General features: G+C 38.7%; 1 protein-coding gene across 4 annotated transcripts; it reads left to right on the top strand.

The window, feature by feature from the left end:
- Nucleotides 1-5041, top strand: smn1 (survival of motor neuron 1, telomeric). Of its 4 annotated transcripts, none has more exons than XM_072708903.1 (9): nt 1-169; nt 524-595; nt 880-999; nt 1101-1298; nt 1405-1566; nt 1853-1924; nt 2255-2362; nt 2560-2630; nt 5022-5041. In XM_072708903.1, exons 1-8 carry the CDS (start codon nt 122-124, stop codon nt 2614-2616), a joined length of 837 nt encoding a protein of 278 aa, XP_072565004.1. In that variant the 5' UTR covers nt 1-121; the 3' UTR covers nt 2617-2630; nt 5022-5041. The 4 variants fall into 4 exon arrangements, with proteins under 4 accessions (XP_072565004.1, XP_023674086.1, XP_023674085.1 ...); XM_023818318.2 differs by lacking the exon at nt 5022-5041 and adding an exon at nt 3442-3596; XM_023818317.2 differs by lacking the exon at nt 5022-5041 and adding an exon at nt 2735-3596.
- The last annotated feature ends 12203 nt before the right edge of the window (nt 5042-17244 follow it).

Below are 17244 nucleotides of genomic sequence, written 5' to 3'. Positions count from 1 at the left end.
CACCTCTGTCGCAGCTTTTATGCGTAGAAGTGGTTTGTAGCAGCTCGGTCGCAGTGTGACTGATTTAAGCTGTTTGCTCTTAAATGTCGTTCAACAGTCTATCAAAAAGATAATTGGGATTATGGCTAATGGATACAAGGAAGTTCTTTTTACCCGGGGAGATGGTCAGGTAAGTATGCAGCCAACGACATATTTAAAAGTTCATGTTAATTTGCTTTGGTTAGCTTTGTATATCGGTGGTTATTTATCCAGAAGGCCTAACGTTGTACCACATGTGCTTCTCTATAGATTTTGATTGTATCTAGCTGAGTATTAATAGAGGAATCCATACTAACTCTGTCACAGTGTTCGTAGTTTTTCATTGTCCGTTTTGTTACATGCAAAATAATAATTATGAATAGTTACCGGCTGCAGTAGTTTGCATAAACTGTTAAAACTGGATGGTGTTAGATTTTTAGCGGCTATTTTGTCCAGAGTGGAAAGGAAAATTAACATCTAATATCAATGAAATCCTGCGTCGCAGAGTGACGATTCTGACATCTGGGACGATACGGCTTTGATAAAAGCCTACGATAAAGCGGTGGCATCGTTTAAGGTGAGCGCTATGTTAAAGACACTAGTGATTTATTATTTTCCGTTTATGTTGGACACTGGAATGAACATTCTTGTTTAAATAAAATAACAATGTTGAAGGTGTCAGTTGTTGGGGCTAGTACTGATGCTTGTGCTGATTATTATAGTGTTTGCCAACACAGCAGAAACTGCAGGAATCTGCAATAAAACTTTTTTGTATGCCAGTTAACTGATTTTCGTTGTCATTTGTTCGTCAGGAGTTAGTTTAACATCGGCTATATTGAGATAATTTGTGTCCTTCGTTAGAACGCTTTGAAGGGTGTGGAGGACTCTGGCCCAACCAAAGACGACAAACTTGGAAAGAAAAGGAAAAACAACAAAAAGAATCGAAACAGGAAGAGGAGCAATGCCCTTCCAGAAAGAGATGTATAAGCAGACTATTTCTTTTTATTTTGAACTAATTCACTTTAACAGATCTTAGTGTTAGTCATTCTATTATAATTTATTCTATTTTTTTTACCTGACAGTGGCAAATTGGGGACACATGTTATGCATTTTGGTCTGAAGATGGTAACTTGTACCCAGCCAGAATTTCTTCAATAGACCCCGAGAAGGGGACTTGCATAGTAGTATATACTGACTATGGGAATGAGGAAAAGCAGAACCTGACAGACCTCCTTTCTGAGAATTCTGTAGCAAATAGTGAAGCTCACAGAGTGACTCAGGTAGTTATTTTTCAGTATAAACACGTAAATGATTTTTGTATTACATTAGTGAATTTGTGGTGTCAGAATGAGTGTGTGTTTCTTTGTGTGTATAATACATTATCAGAAAGATGTCCAGTCCTCTACCGACGAAAGTGATAGATCCTCTAGCCAGCCACAGCTCAGTCAACAACACAAGTCTAAAACACGACCCGGAGCTTCTTCAGGACCTTCAGCGTGGGCTTCAGGCTTCTCTCATTCCCCATCTCCAGCACCTGCTTTCAGGAAGGTGGGTAGAACAGAAGAGTGACAACTGTTACTTATGGTTTGTCTAGTGGTAGAAAGTTGCATGCTATAGTGTTATACCTTATATAGGGCAAAAACACAGTTACATATAAGAATCCAGTAAGTTTTACTAAAAAGTGTGTTCTTTGCGTGTATCTAAATCCTGTTGTAAATATTTAGTAAAATCTAAGACATTTAGTCAGGAAATACTTCAAACGAATACTAATGTAGAGCTAGCATTGATCATAAATGTGTGATAGAGTTCCTTAAAGATAATTATCTGCCTTCAGGATGAAACGGGGCTTGGCAGTCTGGATCCTGCATTTCTGAGTGGACTTCCGTTTATTCCCTCTGGACCCCCAGTAAGCCGCCTATCATGTTTCTTACAATTAAGGAAAATCCAGTGTCTCTCTTATGTGTGCTACTGGGCTCTCTCTTCCCTTCATGTCAATGATTTATTCTTTATCTCGCATTATAGATTGCTGTATGTTTTTCCATTGTTTCAACCAATGGAAATGAACTAAGTGTGCTTATTCAATAACTTTTTATATTGTCATCACCTCTCATTGCATTCAGTTCCCTTATGGTATAGCTGTTGTTAACACTGTGTGTTTTATATAGTCTAGCTTTTTCTATTTAATTATGCCTTGTTTCCATGTGCAGCTGTGATTTTGTGAATTCATCTTCTCTAGATGATTCCGCCTCCACCCCCAATAAGTCCAGACACCCTTGAAGATGAAGCATTGAGCAGCATGTTGATCTCCTGGTATATGAGTGGTTACCACACTGGTTATTATCTAGTAAGTACCTGTTTCTTGTGTCCATACAAAAAATGTATTTGTGTCAGTGTTGACTGACATTTGAATAAGCCAGAGTCTGAATTAGTCTGAATAAGCCACATCTTGTGACAGATTCACATGTATAATAATGTATTCATTTGTTTTTTTTTTTTTGTCTTGTGATAAAAAATGACTCTTTATCCTCCCACCCTCAACAGGGACTGAAACAGGCACAAAAAGATATCGCTTCAGGAAAGAGTTCCCAGCACAAATAAGGCCCTTCTGCCCGGTAAGTTATGGCTTTGAAGCACACTAAACCCGTTCTTCTTTAGATTCTCAGTGGAATGCTGTCTTGATGGGGAGTTGTCAGTGTGTGTTATATCTGTGTTTCAGGTCTTTGATTTTCAGGGGCCAGTATGTAAGGAAAAAAATGAAGGCAGTGGGGAAAAGCCTCTACTTTGAGCTCTACATTTTTAAAAATGTTTCTATGAGAATAAATCTTGTATTTTTCTTTTCTTTTTTTTCTTTCCTTTTTTTACAAAAATGTTAATAAACTTTCAATATCAACATGAGCAATTTAATCGTGTGTAGAAATACTGTTCTAGACTCGCGTAGTATTATCTACAGGATAAAGTGTTGAGAAAAGTGTCTGTTCTGCCAGTTGTTCTGAGCTGGCCTGGCTGCAGGCTTGGGCCACTCATGGGCTGGGTGAAGGCTACCCAGTAACTCGCTATCCATCTTCTAACCATTTATCCTGGGCAGAGCAGTGGGGCAGTCTGCACTCTACACCCATGAAAATAGGGCAGAGGACAGCAATGTACCCTGGATGGGATGCCGGTCTGTACGATTAGTATTTAGAAATACTAATTCAACCTAGTGATACTTTCTTCATGCTTGTGGAGATATTGAATAGTTTTTGCTTGTACTATTTTGCTTTCCATCAGACATGCCAACATGTATACGGGCAAGAGTAAATTTTGGGGTCAGAGCACAGGGTCAGCCAGCATCCTGTGCCTTTGAAGCAGCTGGAGATCAGTGACATCATGGCATCCTTCTGAACACAGGGCCCTGAAAACCTTCCTCTTTCTCCCTGTTTATAGGTGGCCCTGTTCACAGTCGCATGGAATTCTCAATATAATTTTGTTTCTGATTTGTAATATTTTGGAAGTATTCTAAGGGTGCAATAATGCACACAGTGTTGTACATAAAACACGAAATGAATAAAATTAAGTATTTTTCTTTTGGGTTTGGCATACATGGGTGTTATAAGGTGCATTTCCTGTTGCATATACAGTGTCCCATTTTAATGTGTTACAGTGATCAATTGAACCAACTAACTACAACAATCTAATCGGTGAAATAAATCCATCTGTTGTCCCTGTGTGGTAATTTAACATCACCATAAAGTTTGACATCACAATCAGTGGGAACAATGAGAAGGCCTACAGGGAAATGGTTCAATACCTGACTGTGTGGTTTGCCGACGATAACTTGGCCCTCAGCACCAGGAATACAAAGGAGCGCATTGTCTACTTCAGCACAGGCTGCAAATATGTGCTATGTGTCTTGTATGTCGCTTTGGATGTTGGCTGAATAAAAGTAAATGTAGATGTAAAACATATCCCCATTCATATCAATGGGCCGGAGGTGGAGCTTGTCTTCAGCTTTAAGCTCCTCGGAATGTGCATCTCTGAAGACTTCTCTGCCAAAAGAGGTTCAGTATCAAGGACTCCAGCTGGGTCATTACAGATGATTTGATTAAGAACTTGCAAGATTTTGCACTGGAGAAAAAAGTCAAACATTCAGTTGAAGGAAATTAGAAGTGATGCATTCTGTGAAAAATAAGGAAATTCATGAAGTACACCTCAGCTATTAATCACTGTAGGGTGATGTTACGTGTGACCACTGGATTTCTGTTCAGCGTTGTTCTTGATCTATTTGAGGGAGTTCTAGTTGAATTCACCCAATATCTGTCTTCACTCATCTATAAGAAATGTCACACTGCAAGATTTAAGTCAATCAATAGAGAAAACCATTCAGTTAATGCTCAGGAAAATGTAATTTTGATAAGATTTTTAGCTCTGTTGAGTGGATTTCCCACAAAAGGAACCAGCATGGCAGATTTGTTAATGTAACTGCCACCACAGATGCTCAAAAGTTTGGCATGATTATCCAGCTTCAAAGTAAAGACACTCAAATGCAAAACCTCAAATTGTGTACAAGGAGAGAGTGCACCCTTAGATCCGTCATCCTCTACTTCAGTGAAAACAATAATAAGAAACTGATAGTAAAGAACTACAGGGGAAGGGCAATTATTCAACTAATATTTTCTATATCAGTCTATTGTGCTACATGTCCTTTTTGCATGCAGGCTTGTCTTATGCAAGGTCATAGGGGGCACAAGACAGTGAATAACCTTTGATGGGGCATGCACACACACCCTGGTGCCAAACAGGCAAGGCAATTGTGCAAGCTATTGCACCACTGTGCCACTACTTCTATTAAACAACTGAACATAAAACTTACGGAAGGAGAACAATCTATCAGTCTTGGCATGAAATGTTCAGATATTGGACATCAGCATAAAACAGATGGATCCAGTTTATTAATTGAACTATATTGTGTCGTTAACTGAGTTGTTCACTGCCTGTTTTTTGTGTTTACTTTAATTCCCTAACAGGAAGTCCAAGCTGAAGAGGTAGAGCATGACCTACAGAAGTTGATAATGGCCAGCTCTGTCATCCTAAAATACCTTTTCACATGCTTGAGGTTTTCAATCAGCTTTTTCCATGCTCTTTGGCCTAATGTATGGCCTGAGGCACTTTGGTATTTTAAATTGTTTAAAATAAAAAACTTATTAGGTAAGCTCTTTGACTTGAATATAACCAAAGTTCTTGTTACCACGTGAAGTACATGTGAAATTATATTAAACTATAAGGACGTGTATGTAACTGATTTCGAGGGAATTCTCTCTAGGGACGTAATTAGAAAGAGGGAAAACACAAAGTAATAGCCTACCTACCAGGAGGAGTCGCGCTGTTGTCCACTTGGCCGCTTAGGACGCATTGGATTTTTGATTTTAACGGGGTAATTTTATCATGTTACTTGTTAAATTAATACCTGCAGGTCACTGAACAGACGTTTTAACTAACTATGCAACACATGGTCGACTATCCGAATTTAAAATAGACTTTTTGACCCAAATGCCAAAAGGCTACTTCGTTGGAAAAGATTGATTCTTTGTTTCAGGGGCATAATGTTCATTTTATTGGTGCAAAGGTTTTCTACTGATTTTTGTTCTTTTATTAAATAAATATGAAGCATAGACCTACCTTCCGTTTAAAAACAATGTTTGTATGTCGTGAAGACTTTTCAGACACTAAGAAATGCAGGACTATAATTGTAGCCTAATGCTTTATTATAATATCTCCAAGCAGTAACATCCTATTTGTTATTATTTCAGTTATCACATTGGAAACCTTTAGTTTACCGGGGCGAAATATTGGCTAGCAATTTTTATTTTTATTTGCAATTTTACGTTTGTAATTTCAGTTTTTGTGTTTACACTTTCTAATAAGGTATATAGGCTTCATTAACTAAAAAAAATCGTCAATTGTTTTCAAGTGTTGTGCTTTTGTTGAGTGCTCTATTAAATTCTCTTTGGTTTAATTCGCCTCGGTGCTCTGACTTATGATACGGTCCCGTTACTCATGTAACTGCGGAGACGCCGCCGTGTGAAGCCCTTTGTGGCGGGGACTTGTGACAATGTACAGACGACACTCGCACCAGGAAGAATCGACACAAAGAAAAGTGCTCTATTTAAAATACCTTTTATTTCCTCGCTGTTCGTGCCGGAGGCTACCTTTTAAATAGTCCATTCTTGCAGTGGTAAAAGGAAAACCCAGACTACCCAGCGTAACCGGGCTTATTCACAGTAATGTGAGCTAGTTGCAGTAATTACGCCGCTAACAGAAAGACACTATTCTGGACCCGCAGTTTAATGAAGATTCGATTCATAACAGCTGGACTGTTGGTTTTGCTCCTCAAAGGAATCAAATTGTCAATTTTTGATAAAATTGATTTTTATTTAGCTATTCAATAAAGCAGTTATTCTGCAGCGTTCGATGAAGCGGCAGGATCTGAAAATCATACCCAGGAGATTTTTATTTCATGGATTCCTGTTCGGATTTACTGTTGTAAGATCCAAACAATGGTCCTGCCTTTTCCGAGGTTCTGACAATTAAAATTGGGTCAATGATCAAATAAGTTTTGCTGATTACTGGATTAGTACCTGAGGGATGTCATTTGACAAATTCACAGAAATGGAGGAGAAACTACATATACTGGAGGATCTCAACATGATTTACATTCGACAGATTGCCCTGAGTTTACAGGTAATGCAAATGAAAGATTCATATATGCTAAGTATGTTGCTTTTTTTCTTCCAAATTACTGCCTTTATTGTAGGGTTATATGGGGTATTGCACTTTTTTGGAGAATGTTTATACATTAACCCAAAGCTGCTCTTTACAAGGCTGTTTGTGACTATTTAGGATTTAACGCACGAATTTAATTCTCAATCACATCTTAATCTTAATTAATGGCCTGGGTTACATGATGTAGCGTCTTGAGCTTTTTACACCTTAATGTTGAATTTTTTAAATGCAGTTTGAAGTTTTGTGTTTAATAATTCCATTTAATGTGGCCTGCTGGAAAATAAAATAAAAAGATAGAAAATATATTACTTTAATACTATTTTCAGTTAGTGCAAAACAAAAAAAGGTTTTCCCTCTTGATTGTTGTTGTATGTTGCACCTTGGTCCTGTGGGAGCATTGTTTCGTGCCACTCTATACGTTTATGTGGATGGTATGACAGTGAAGCCAACTTCACTTGATTATATATATCATTATGTACACCACCATTCAAAAGTCACTGAGAATGCTTCTCCGATAGTCCTGAAAGAGTTTCCACAAGTTCTGGGAACATTTTGGCTCCCTTGCTTCTTAGTCTTCAATTCAGCTCATCTCAAACCAGCTGTATAAGGTTTAGGTCAGGGGATTGTGGGGGCCAGGTCATCAGTCACAGCACTCCATCTCTATCCTTGTTTACATAATATTACTTATTGTATAACCTCAAGGTGTGCTTAGGGTTATTATCTTGTCAAAAAAACAAATGATTTTCATTTGGTGTGTCCAGACTTTCGACTGGTACTTTACATTATCAATAGCAGTGATTCCCAATCCGATCCTTGGAAACCTACAGACAGCCCACGTTTTTTCTCCCTCCAAGTTCCCTGCCAGACAGTCCAGAGACAGTACAAAAATGTGGACTTTATGGCACAGAGCTGGGAGAGAGCAAAAACATGGACCATCTCTGGGTCCCCATGGACCAGATTGGGAAATGCTGATCTATAATGATTGATTATTTAAAATTTTTGGAATAACTTGTGTTTAATGTAGAGAAAATGAAATTTTCTTAGCTTAATTTTCAAAGCACAACACTTTAAAACTAAAGTGACATACCTGTAAGGACTCTTGCATTGTAATAGGGAAATACTGCTTTTAATTAAGAGTGTTGCTAGGCAAGTTTTCCTGAGATGTTGAGTGGTAAATTTTACATCTCCTGATTTTCTGGTTTTAAGCCAAAATTGTATGAAGCTGTTGTGCTTGTTTGTTGTGTTTAATGATGGATGTTGTTTCAGTACTGGTTCATGCTCAGTATACAGATGGAATTCTCTTTTCGATGATCTACTGATCTGGAGTAAATCTCAATCTTAACTGACATTTCAGCATTGAGCATTTATCCATCGTACCACTTTCTGTACTTTACACAGTCCCTAAAGGGGGCCTTCAATGATCTTCAATTGGATGCTAAAGTTGAAGTCCCAAGATTAGGAATCACCTGCTTAAGTGCTCTTAGCATCATCTATTATATAGTGGGTCTTGATGTTCTTCGGAAAACATCACCAGCCATTGTCAGCCGATTGCATTCAAAGTGATTTAATGATGATTTAATATGCAGTTTCAAGTTTCCGCACTGAGACCAACAAAGTGGGAAGCTATCACATTGCTTGTCTGACTATACATTGGGTTTGATAATAGACCATTTAAAACACTGTTTACTCTCAACTCTAGTCTGAATCTTGGTTTTCAGATCATATTATGCGTAAAGAGATACAAAGAGGTTAAGTTTTAGTTAATGTCTTCTGCAATTGGTATTAGCACTCTGATACAGACAGTCATCTAGTGTGTATGTGAACCAATAACATACATAACTCTTATCTTCTTTGTTAATCTTAATTATGGCTCGATTTTATGTTTGCGACATTAACTGTACTGGGTTTTAATGGCCCGTTCTCATGCAACATTAGAGGAATGGCAGATTTGAGTAAACAGAGTGGCTTTGTATTAACTTAATGCTGATGTTTTCTGCTTTTCCTGGAAGGGGGTGTTCCATGAAGCAGGATTTCTCAGTTAGCTAGGTTAACTTAAGCTAGAAGTCATGTTTTCTAATAGGATTGCTCCTGACCTAAACTCTTATTGGACAGTTATGACTTCTAGCTTAAATTAACCCAGCTAACTGAGAAATCCTGCTTTGGGGAACACCCCCTGGTCATTAAAGAAGCCGTGTGGTTAATTTGAATATAGTTACTCTGTGTGCTGGAGCCTCAGACAGCTTCCTTAGAAAAATTCTGTCCTGCAGTTGAGGTTCTGCAGGACACACCTCTGCATCTTGCACCCACCTGGTCCCTTCCCCGTGAACATTGCCCAGATATTTATCAGCACTGTGTTTTCATGCACCAAGAGCCTTTTGTACTTGTTCTCCTGATTATATATATCTAAGCTATTTCAACTATCCATCTATTTGTCAAAATGTAGGGTTAAAGCTGGAGTTTGTTTTACAGTACATAGAAGGTAGTGAGATATATTGAAAAGAGCCTTACTGTATGTTATGCCTTCCAGGCGTTGTTCTTGCGTAGGTCTATTTATAAGAGCTGCACATATGGCTGTAATTGCCATTCTGTGCCTTCAGGAAGCCTGCGTCAGAGTGGGAAAGTTTCGCCTGTAATTTGGATGTTGCTACATTTTTAGCTAGGGGAAAAAAACACTAAACAATCTTGAATTGCAGTTAAAAACTTACAACAGTTCTGCTGTTGTTCAAAACAATTTTTTGTTAGTTTTGATGTTCATGGTAAATGTACAGTGACTAGCACAAGGCTGTAAGACTGTGGCACTGTCCTGCTAATGTGGCTATCAGGATGCCTGGATGTGTAATTGAATCTTGCTCAATTGATTCAGGAGCAGTTGTCAAGGAATCTCTGAAGACACTGCATCAGCATTCACCAAGGATGTCCAGAGAGAGCTTTCCTATGCTAAGTGCAATAGCTCAATCTCTGAATTCTGTTTTAAAGAAAGAACATCTGAATACATTTCCTTGTCTGGAATTTGCCCTAGTCCTCACCTGTAAAAAGTAGCATATTTTTATAGCATCTTTAAATGGTGTATATTTTTATTAGTTAGCAATAAAGATCTTGAAAGCCTTAAATCTTCTATATAGGCCTATGTATGTGTCTAAGGACCACTAAACATTGAGGAGTTTATATAAGAGTTTGCAGTAGTAATCTAAATTAGAGAATGAGTGACATTAAAAGTTATTCTAACACAAATAGAAGAGATGCATTTGAATCATATTTCATCAATGAGAAAATAAAAGGTTTATACAAGAAATTTTTAAAAAGTCTCCAATCAAAATTAGTGCAGTCACTATCAATTCTATATAATATAATTATAATATATTTAGCGCGAGGCGCTAAACCACTGCTGGCACACTCAGCCACACACACGGTCAGTCTAGGCACACCGATTCATCTACATAAGTTGCTTTTTGGACAGTGGAAAGAAACCAGAGGATCCGCAGAAAAGCCACGTACTGTACATACAGGGTGAACATGCAAATTCCACAAACATGACGCGGCAGTGTGCAGTGTGACCCATTGCGCCACGGTGCCGCCCTGACAGGCATTTCATGCACATGCAGCTGTCACATCCCATGGACCGCAATAGTGTAGCTGGTGAGCCAGCATAACTGTGTTGGTCTACTTGCACATGAAGCTGGTCCATCAGCAATATTTCAGTAATGATGCTGATCCAACAGCACCAAAATACAACATACAGCCGAGGAAAAAAATAAGAGACCGCTCTATGTTTTTAAACAAATCTGCATCTTTAAATCCTGGTTTAATCGTGGTTCTGCTGGCAGAAGAGGCTATGCTGAGTAGCAGGATGCCTCCATGCTCAAAATATCAAAGACCACAGTAAACAAGAATAATGTGAAGCAGAAGACACTGGGAATGACTAACTAGTCAAGTAGAGGGCAGAAGCAACTTTGTGATGCCAGAGATGACCATCAACTTATCCAACAGTGCCTCATGAATCGAAGAATGACATCAAGTGACCTTCAGCAGGAATGGGAAACATTAAGTGCAGGTGTGACATGCACTGCTAGGACAGTTTGTATCAGACTCCTAGAAGCAGGACTGAAGTCCCAGAAAGCAAGGAAGAAGCCCTTCATTAATGAGAAACAGAGAAGAACCAGGTTACAGTTTGCAGAAAAATATTTATTATTCACAGATGCATGCCCATGAATTGAGAAATGAGTGAAACAAAAAAAATATGCTGTGGTCTCTTAATTTTTTCTGCGGCTGTATGTTTGTATTATCAGCATGCATTATGCTGTTTTTTTTCAGCAGGGTTTGCAATTTTAATCATAGTTCCTTTTCAAAATTAGGCCTACCTATTATATAAAAATTATCAGTCTAAGTTTACCGCCACTGCTTTTGCACAAGCTCTGCATGCGCTCTCTGAGACTAAATCATTCTTGTCCTCGCTATTGGGCTTACTCATAGACTGTGTGGAGCATTTGTGAGAAATCAAACAAAAAATGACTGAAAAGGGGAAAAGTGAACAGGAACGGGTTGCGAAAAGGCATTATTTTTCCCCTGTATGGAAATATTTCATATTACAAAGACTGACTGGAGACCAGCTGGTCAGTCTCACATATTTCCGATACCGAACCAGTCCATTTATGCATGCATCGCACATCGTACACACAGCGGTGCAGGGAATAGCCTCACAGCCACGTGTGTCAGAGTCAGCATCCGTCCGACCCTACCCTTTGTGTCTCTACCCTGTTTAACCAGCAGGTGTCGCTGACCATCCCACCTTTTCACTCCCTTGTCTAACCCTTGTGTGTTCCCCTGCTCCTTGGACTGCGGCATAGCTTAGGGCAGGGTGTCAAACTCCAGTCCTGGAGGGTCGGAGCTCTGTGTAGCTTTAGCTCTTTCCCTGTTCCACCACAAATGATTCGGCTCAAGAGCTGTGTAGTAATTAGCAGAAGTAGGCCTAGTTGAATCAGGTGTGTATTATGTATTATGTGCTGTGCTAATGTTACTCTGCCTGTTGTCTTAGTTCTGCTCCTGGTGTTGCCCTGCTTCCCACCTTTGCTACTTGTAGTTTTCTTTTGTGCCTTTGACCCTGGTGCTGTTTCTTTGTGCATTTCCCTTGTGTTCTTTGTTCATTTCAATAAACTCTAGTCAGTCTCTGAGCCGCAAGTGGATCGACACCGCATTTCCTGCCTGCACTATGCCCCGAGTCCATGACAGCATTAGCCTGGTAGTTCAAAACTTTAATACCATCTGAGAGAACAAGTACTACACTTAAGCTTAATTTGGATGTTTGGATATTCAGAGTGTGAAGATATTTTACTGTAGAATTTTTAAAATAATGTCCTCTGAATTTGGCATTTTTTTCCCATTGAAAATCAATGTGTGATCTACCATAGTTACTTTGAGATCATATTAAGGTTTTGAACCAATATTTTGATGTTGACCAGATAAATTGTTGTAAATATGGCAGATCACACATTGATTTCCAATGGGTCTTAAGGGGAATAAATGCCAAATTCAGAGGGCATTATTTAAAAATTCTACAGTAGCATATCTTCAATCTTTGGATATAATAAGTGCAATAGTTGCTCTAACAGATGCCATTTGACTTTCTAACAGACGTTTTGATTTTAATCAGAAAAATTGCTGTGAATACGGCAGAACATGTATTACGTCTGTTTAAGGTGGAACGGATCTTGCGAATAGGAAACTGCCGAATATGAAACCAACTTCAGCTTCGTATGAAAAACCTTATCTTAATCTATCTTACGAATCGTATGTGCATAACATGCGATGTCGATATTAATATTTGGAAGGGTATAATACACTTAAGTTTTATTTGGATGTTTGCAACCTACGGACTTCTTTATTTTAAGACAAGAAAAAAAAGGAAAAAAGGTTAATGTGTTATCTGGTGAATTTGAACATACTGGAAAATAGTTCCGCTCCACTCCGCTCACATGCTCTGGTTGAGATGAAGTCTGATCAGAGCCAAGAAAGTTCAGGTCCAGAAAGTACAAATCCAGTCCAAGGTTTTGTTTCAACCAACCACTTGAGTATAAAGAGTCCCAGTTAGAGTACTCAACTGGTTGGTTGAAACAAAACCTTGGACTGGATTTATACTTCCTGGACCTGAACATCCCACCTCTGAGGCTGATGGAGTGACCCTCTTAACTATTGGAAGATAAATCAGTCATTCCAAGAGCTACATTTCTTCGAAAGTCTAGAAAGAAACCATTTAAATTCCCAAAAAAGGTTAGTTGCTTACAGAAGACGGGCACACGAGAGAACAGGATGATAGGGAGGCTCTCGGTGGGGGATCGATTCAACACCGTAGCTGGAATTGCTCATGAAGTCAATTCTGGACAGGGCAAGAATTTGTCTTGGCAGGGTCTCATCATCTGGGACAATACGGACTGGAAGCTCACTCCACAATGACCAAGCCATATTGTGTGGGCAGAGGAGAACTGATCCAAAGTTGATTTCAGTAACTTAGGCAAATAGTTCAATAGTTGCAATAATTTAAATTTATAATAATTTCACTTGTTCCCTAATTTTGATCACTATTGTATGCACATACACAGTAATCATAGCAATTAAATGTAGAATTGGGTTACATATTGGCTTTTTTGGAGAAGTTTAGATAGATATCAGATATCAGATTTATTGTTTAGCAGGAACTAGCATTATCAGAGGTAATAAAGCTGGAAAAGCTGTATTTTTATATGGTAAAGTTATATGAAAACCAAGTTAATTCAGCACTCCATCTGAATATGCCACTACGTGCAGCCACCTGTTTTAACTAAAGGGTTGACTAGTACTGCTGTTATCTGTAAAATTTCCTTTTATTTTGAATGCATTACTTTGAAAAGTAGAACATCACTTTTACTGTGAGTAATAACCTGGGAGAGGGGTAGTTGCTCTATTTCTAGGATTTATGTTACAGTGGAACCGCAGGCAGTGCAATACTTCTATTATTTCTTTTGTGATCCTCACTAAATAGATTAAGTATCATTGTTTCACGAAGGCAGAAAAGATTACAAATCCATCCATTTTCCAAATATTATCCAGAATAGTTACAGAGAGTTTGGAGCCAGTCAGCACAAGGTCCATCACAGGTCACACATACCAGAAATACCAGTTGGCATAACCTCAAGTCTCTCGAGTAAAGGGTGAAATCTGCAATCTTCACAAACACTGAGTGTGGGTGGGATGCGAACTCCTCACTCTGGAGGTGTGAGGCGACAGTGCCACCCACTGAGACACTGTACCACTTCTTTGGGAACTTGATTGGAATAATTACCACGTATTCCTGAAAGTACAGGGCAGTTGCCCCCTCCCACACCTGGCCGGTCAGGAGAGAGATGGCAAAGTGTATGCAGTGAGAATTGGACTGGCGGTGGTCGATGTAGAGTCCGCACTGCATCATAAAGGATCAACAATGGTCCAGTTTACCATTTTACTTATACAGAATTGCAATGGGTACCCCAGTCCAGGGACATACCTGTAGAGGGGCCCGGGGCAGTGACATTGCTGCTGACTTTGCTGTAGTTGTGCCACCACCGTTCAACTAATTCAACTGAGCGATCTGATCCAGAGCCTCTGTGGTTGACAATGCATCTGGGTCCATGTTGATCAGGCAAAGTATTCTGTCACGTAAAGAGACTGGAAGCATGGGTGTAAATTTCATTTAACAGTAGGGGGGACAATAAATATAAAATTTCTCATGAGCAAGGGGACACAAATAATACAATCAAATTGTACTTATAAAGATATGTCCCCACAGTGAAAAACTTTGCTTCTATCATTATTATTGTAGCATGGAGACATTATGGTTATTTTCAAAGTTTTTCTCAGGTTCAATGACAAAGCAGATTTTTCTTCAAAACTATTTATTACATTGTTTGTTACGTTGTTTACAGTCAAGCCATCAACATACAATAAAATTTAAACATGACTGTTTAAATGCATAATAGAAATCGATTATACAAAAAAATACAGTGGGGTCAGTTCGGACGTAGCACAGTGCTCATTTAGTAAATGCACAGCTAAACAATATGCTAATTGTGGCCGTTAATGTTAAGTTAAGATTATGCCAAGTCGTCACAAATAAAACAATGCATGGGAAACGGCTTTGGCGTGTTAGTTGCAGTGCACTATGCAACAAGCTATTGTAAACAAGCTAACGTTAACTAGATAAGTAATATTTTAATCGCTAATATAGCAGATTCATGGAAAATTACATCGGTAATCAGCATTTTGCCGCAACTAATTTATGAAAGAGTCTGCATCAACTACATTAAAGAGAATCGTTTAATTTAAAGTGAATAAAATACTCTCCTTACTGGAGTTCAACATTAATTGAGCCGCAGCCACACACCTGACTCGTGTGTGTAGAGTAGGTGAGATGAACTGGGAAAACAGGCAGTTGGCTAAACCACTGTGAGGAAGCGGAGGGGGAACTCAACTATTTCTAAATGCATTTTTTGCGTTTGTTTTTTTTTCTGCTTACACAATTATTTTAGGTATACATACATATATTTTTCACAATAGAGTGTGATTTATTTTTATTTTTTTTTTGGGGGGGGGGACAACCCTCGGATGGGGGGGGGGCATGTCCCCTCCGTCCCCCCCGGGATTTACGCCCATGCCTATATGCATCTGTTTAACCATTTAGAAGCACTGGTCAGACTCAGAAAATGCTCAGAGGAAAGAAAACCAGTTCAAGATAACTTCATCCAGATACAGATAGTAAAACTCATCAGGCTCCAGAACATCCCCCATTACTGTGACCAAAATAAATCGTTTGAAATGGATGGATGGAATAGGCATCTTAAGTAACATTTTAAAAATTGTTACTTAAGAATTATTTAAATGATACACCATGTATTTACAGTAATTCTATTTCAAGGAATACAATTTCTGTACTAGAACTCACTCTTGGTCTGGTTAGCCTCAAATAAGATCACAGTGAGCCTCCATCACATTCCATATAGAAACCAAACCTTGATGCTGATAGGAGTTTGTAAGGTTCTTTACAAACAGATTGTTCTTAGAAGCATCCATTTCTTAGTCAATAAATATACACTGTCAGTGTTTTTCTGACTCCACTTAATCACAGATGTTTTTGTTGAGCATTGCAACAAAAACATTAATTAGAAACAAAAGAATCGTAGGAAGAAAACATAAATGAATGTAATTTTGGTATTTTAAATTGACATAAATTTGCACAAACTATTTTCCCATTCATAAAAACCAAAAACAATGATCCTGATATTTTTAGAATGTTGGATGATTAACTGAATCTCAAACAGTTAGCCAATAGTCTGATTTCCGCATATGCATTTTCATCCATTATTGTGGGGTCTTGCTATTCTGCTTTGACATGTTGTACGTTGTAGAAGGATTTACCGCAGTGTACTGCAGTATAGATTTTTAGTGGACATTGGTGGTTGAATTAGAAGGCACAGAGTGAATTAATGAACAGCCCACACCTGCAGTTCTTGGCTGCTTGAAGATTACACTGCATCATGCTATTGACAAAGCAAGGATATCAAATGAGAAAGTATCAAGCAAGTCAAAGCAATACACATGTGGGTTCACAAATGCAATGAGAATTACTTCCACTCCCTTCTCTGATTTTATAAATTAGGTTCAATACTACTGGATGCTTAAAAATATCTATTATTTCAGCTGATGCAAGTGATATGTACCCAGGGGTTTTCCTTGCAGACCATTACATGCCCTTACAGACTGTCAGTGACCCAGGCCATAGTTCATTGATTTTACTTGTTACTCATGCATAATTGGTGCATTACATCCAATTTTGTATGTAATGTAATTTTCTGCATAGGCATTTGGCTAACGTAAACGCTAAATGGAGATATTACGCACAATATAGGCCTATAATTTAAAAAGGACATTCGGTTTTATTAGTATAATATATATTTTTTTTTGCTTGTTTGGTTGTTTGTTTATGAAAACACATGACTGTAAGAAAATTTGCTCCTGGAGGTGACAATTATGTTCAGACTTAATAAAAATCAGCACTAGCCTTACATACAGTGCACTCTGCAGTTCCGACACACACGCGGTGCTAAACAGCGAGCCGTCACGTGACCCTCACTGCTGTTTACGGTGTGTCGCAGTGAGGCTACAAGCATTTTCGCGAATTTTCAAGCTCGACTTATCTCTGATGGAAAATCGGACTGGTTTCTTACTCCCCTGCCCCTCCCATATTCGGTCCACCATTTTTTGCTGGTATCAGGCCGATACTGATAGTGTGTATTAAATAAGTGCTATCTCTAGATTTAACCAACAATATTCCGAATTGTCCATCCATCTTCTAGCACGGAGAACTAAGTGATCTTGGAGCATATTTTAGGCAGCATCGGGCTGAAGGCTGCACAACGCTGCAGACAGGATGTCTGTCCATCGTAGGGCACATACACAACTGCA

The sequence above is a fragment of the Paramormyrops kingsleyae genome, chromosome 2, assembly GCF_048594095.1.
Source record: "Paramormyrops kingsleyae isolate MSU_618 chromosome 2, PKINGS_0.4, whole genome shotgun sequence".
Taxonomy (NCBI): Eukaryota; Metazoa; Chordata; class Actinopteri; order Osteoglossiformes; family Mormyridae; genus Paramormyrops; species Paramormyrops kingsleyae.
Note: the sequence above shows the minus strand (reverse complement) of the source record. Positions and strands in the feature narration are given on the sequence as shown.

Coding starts and splice junctions, on each gene's coding strand:
- smn1 (XM_072708903.1), top strand. CDS start 122: ATGGCTAATGGATACAAGGAAGTTCTTTTTACCCGGGGAGATGGTCAG. Junction 1,567..1,852: donor CAGCACCTGCTTTCAGGAAG/GTGGGTAGAACA, acceptor ATCTGCCTTCAG/GATGAAACGGGGCTTGGCAG. Junction 1,925..2,254: donor TTATTCCCTCTGGACCCCCA/GTAAGCCGCCTA, acceptor CATCTTCTCTAG/ATGATTCCGCCTCCACCCCC.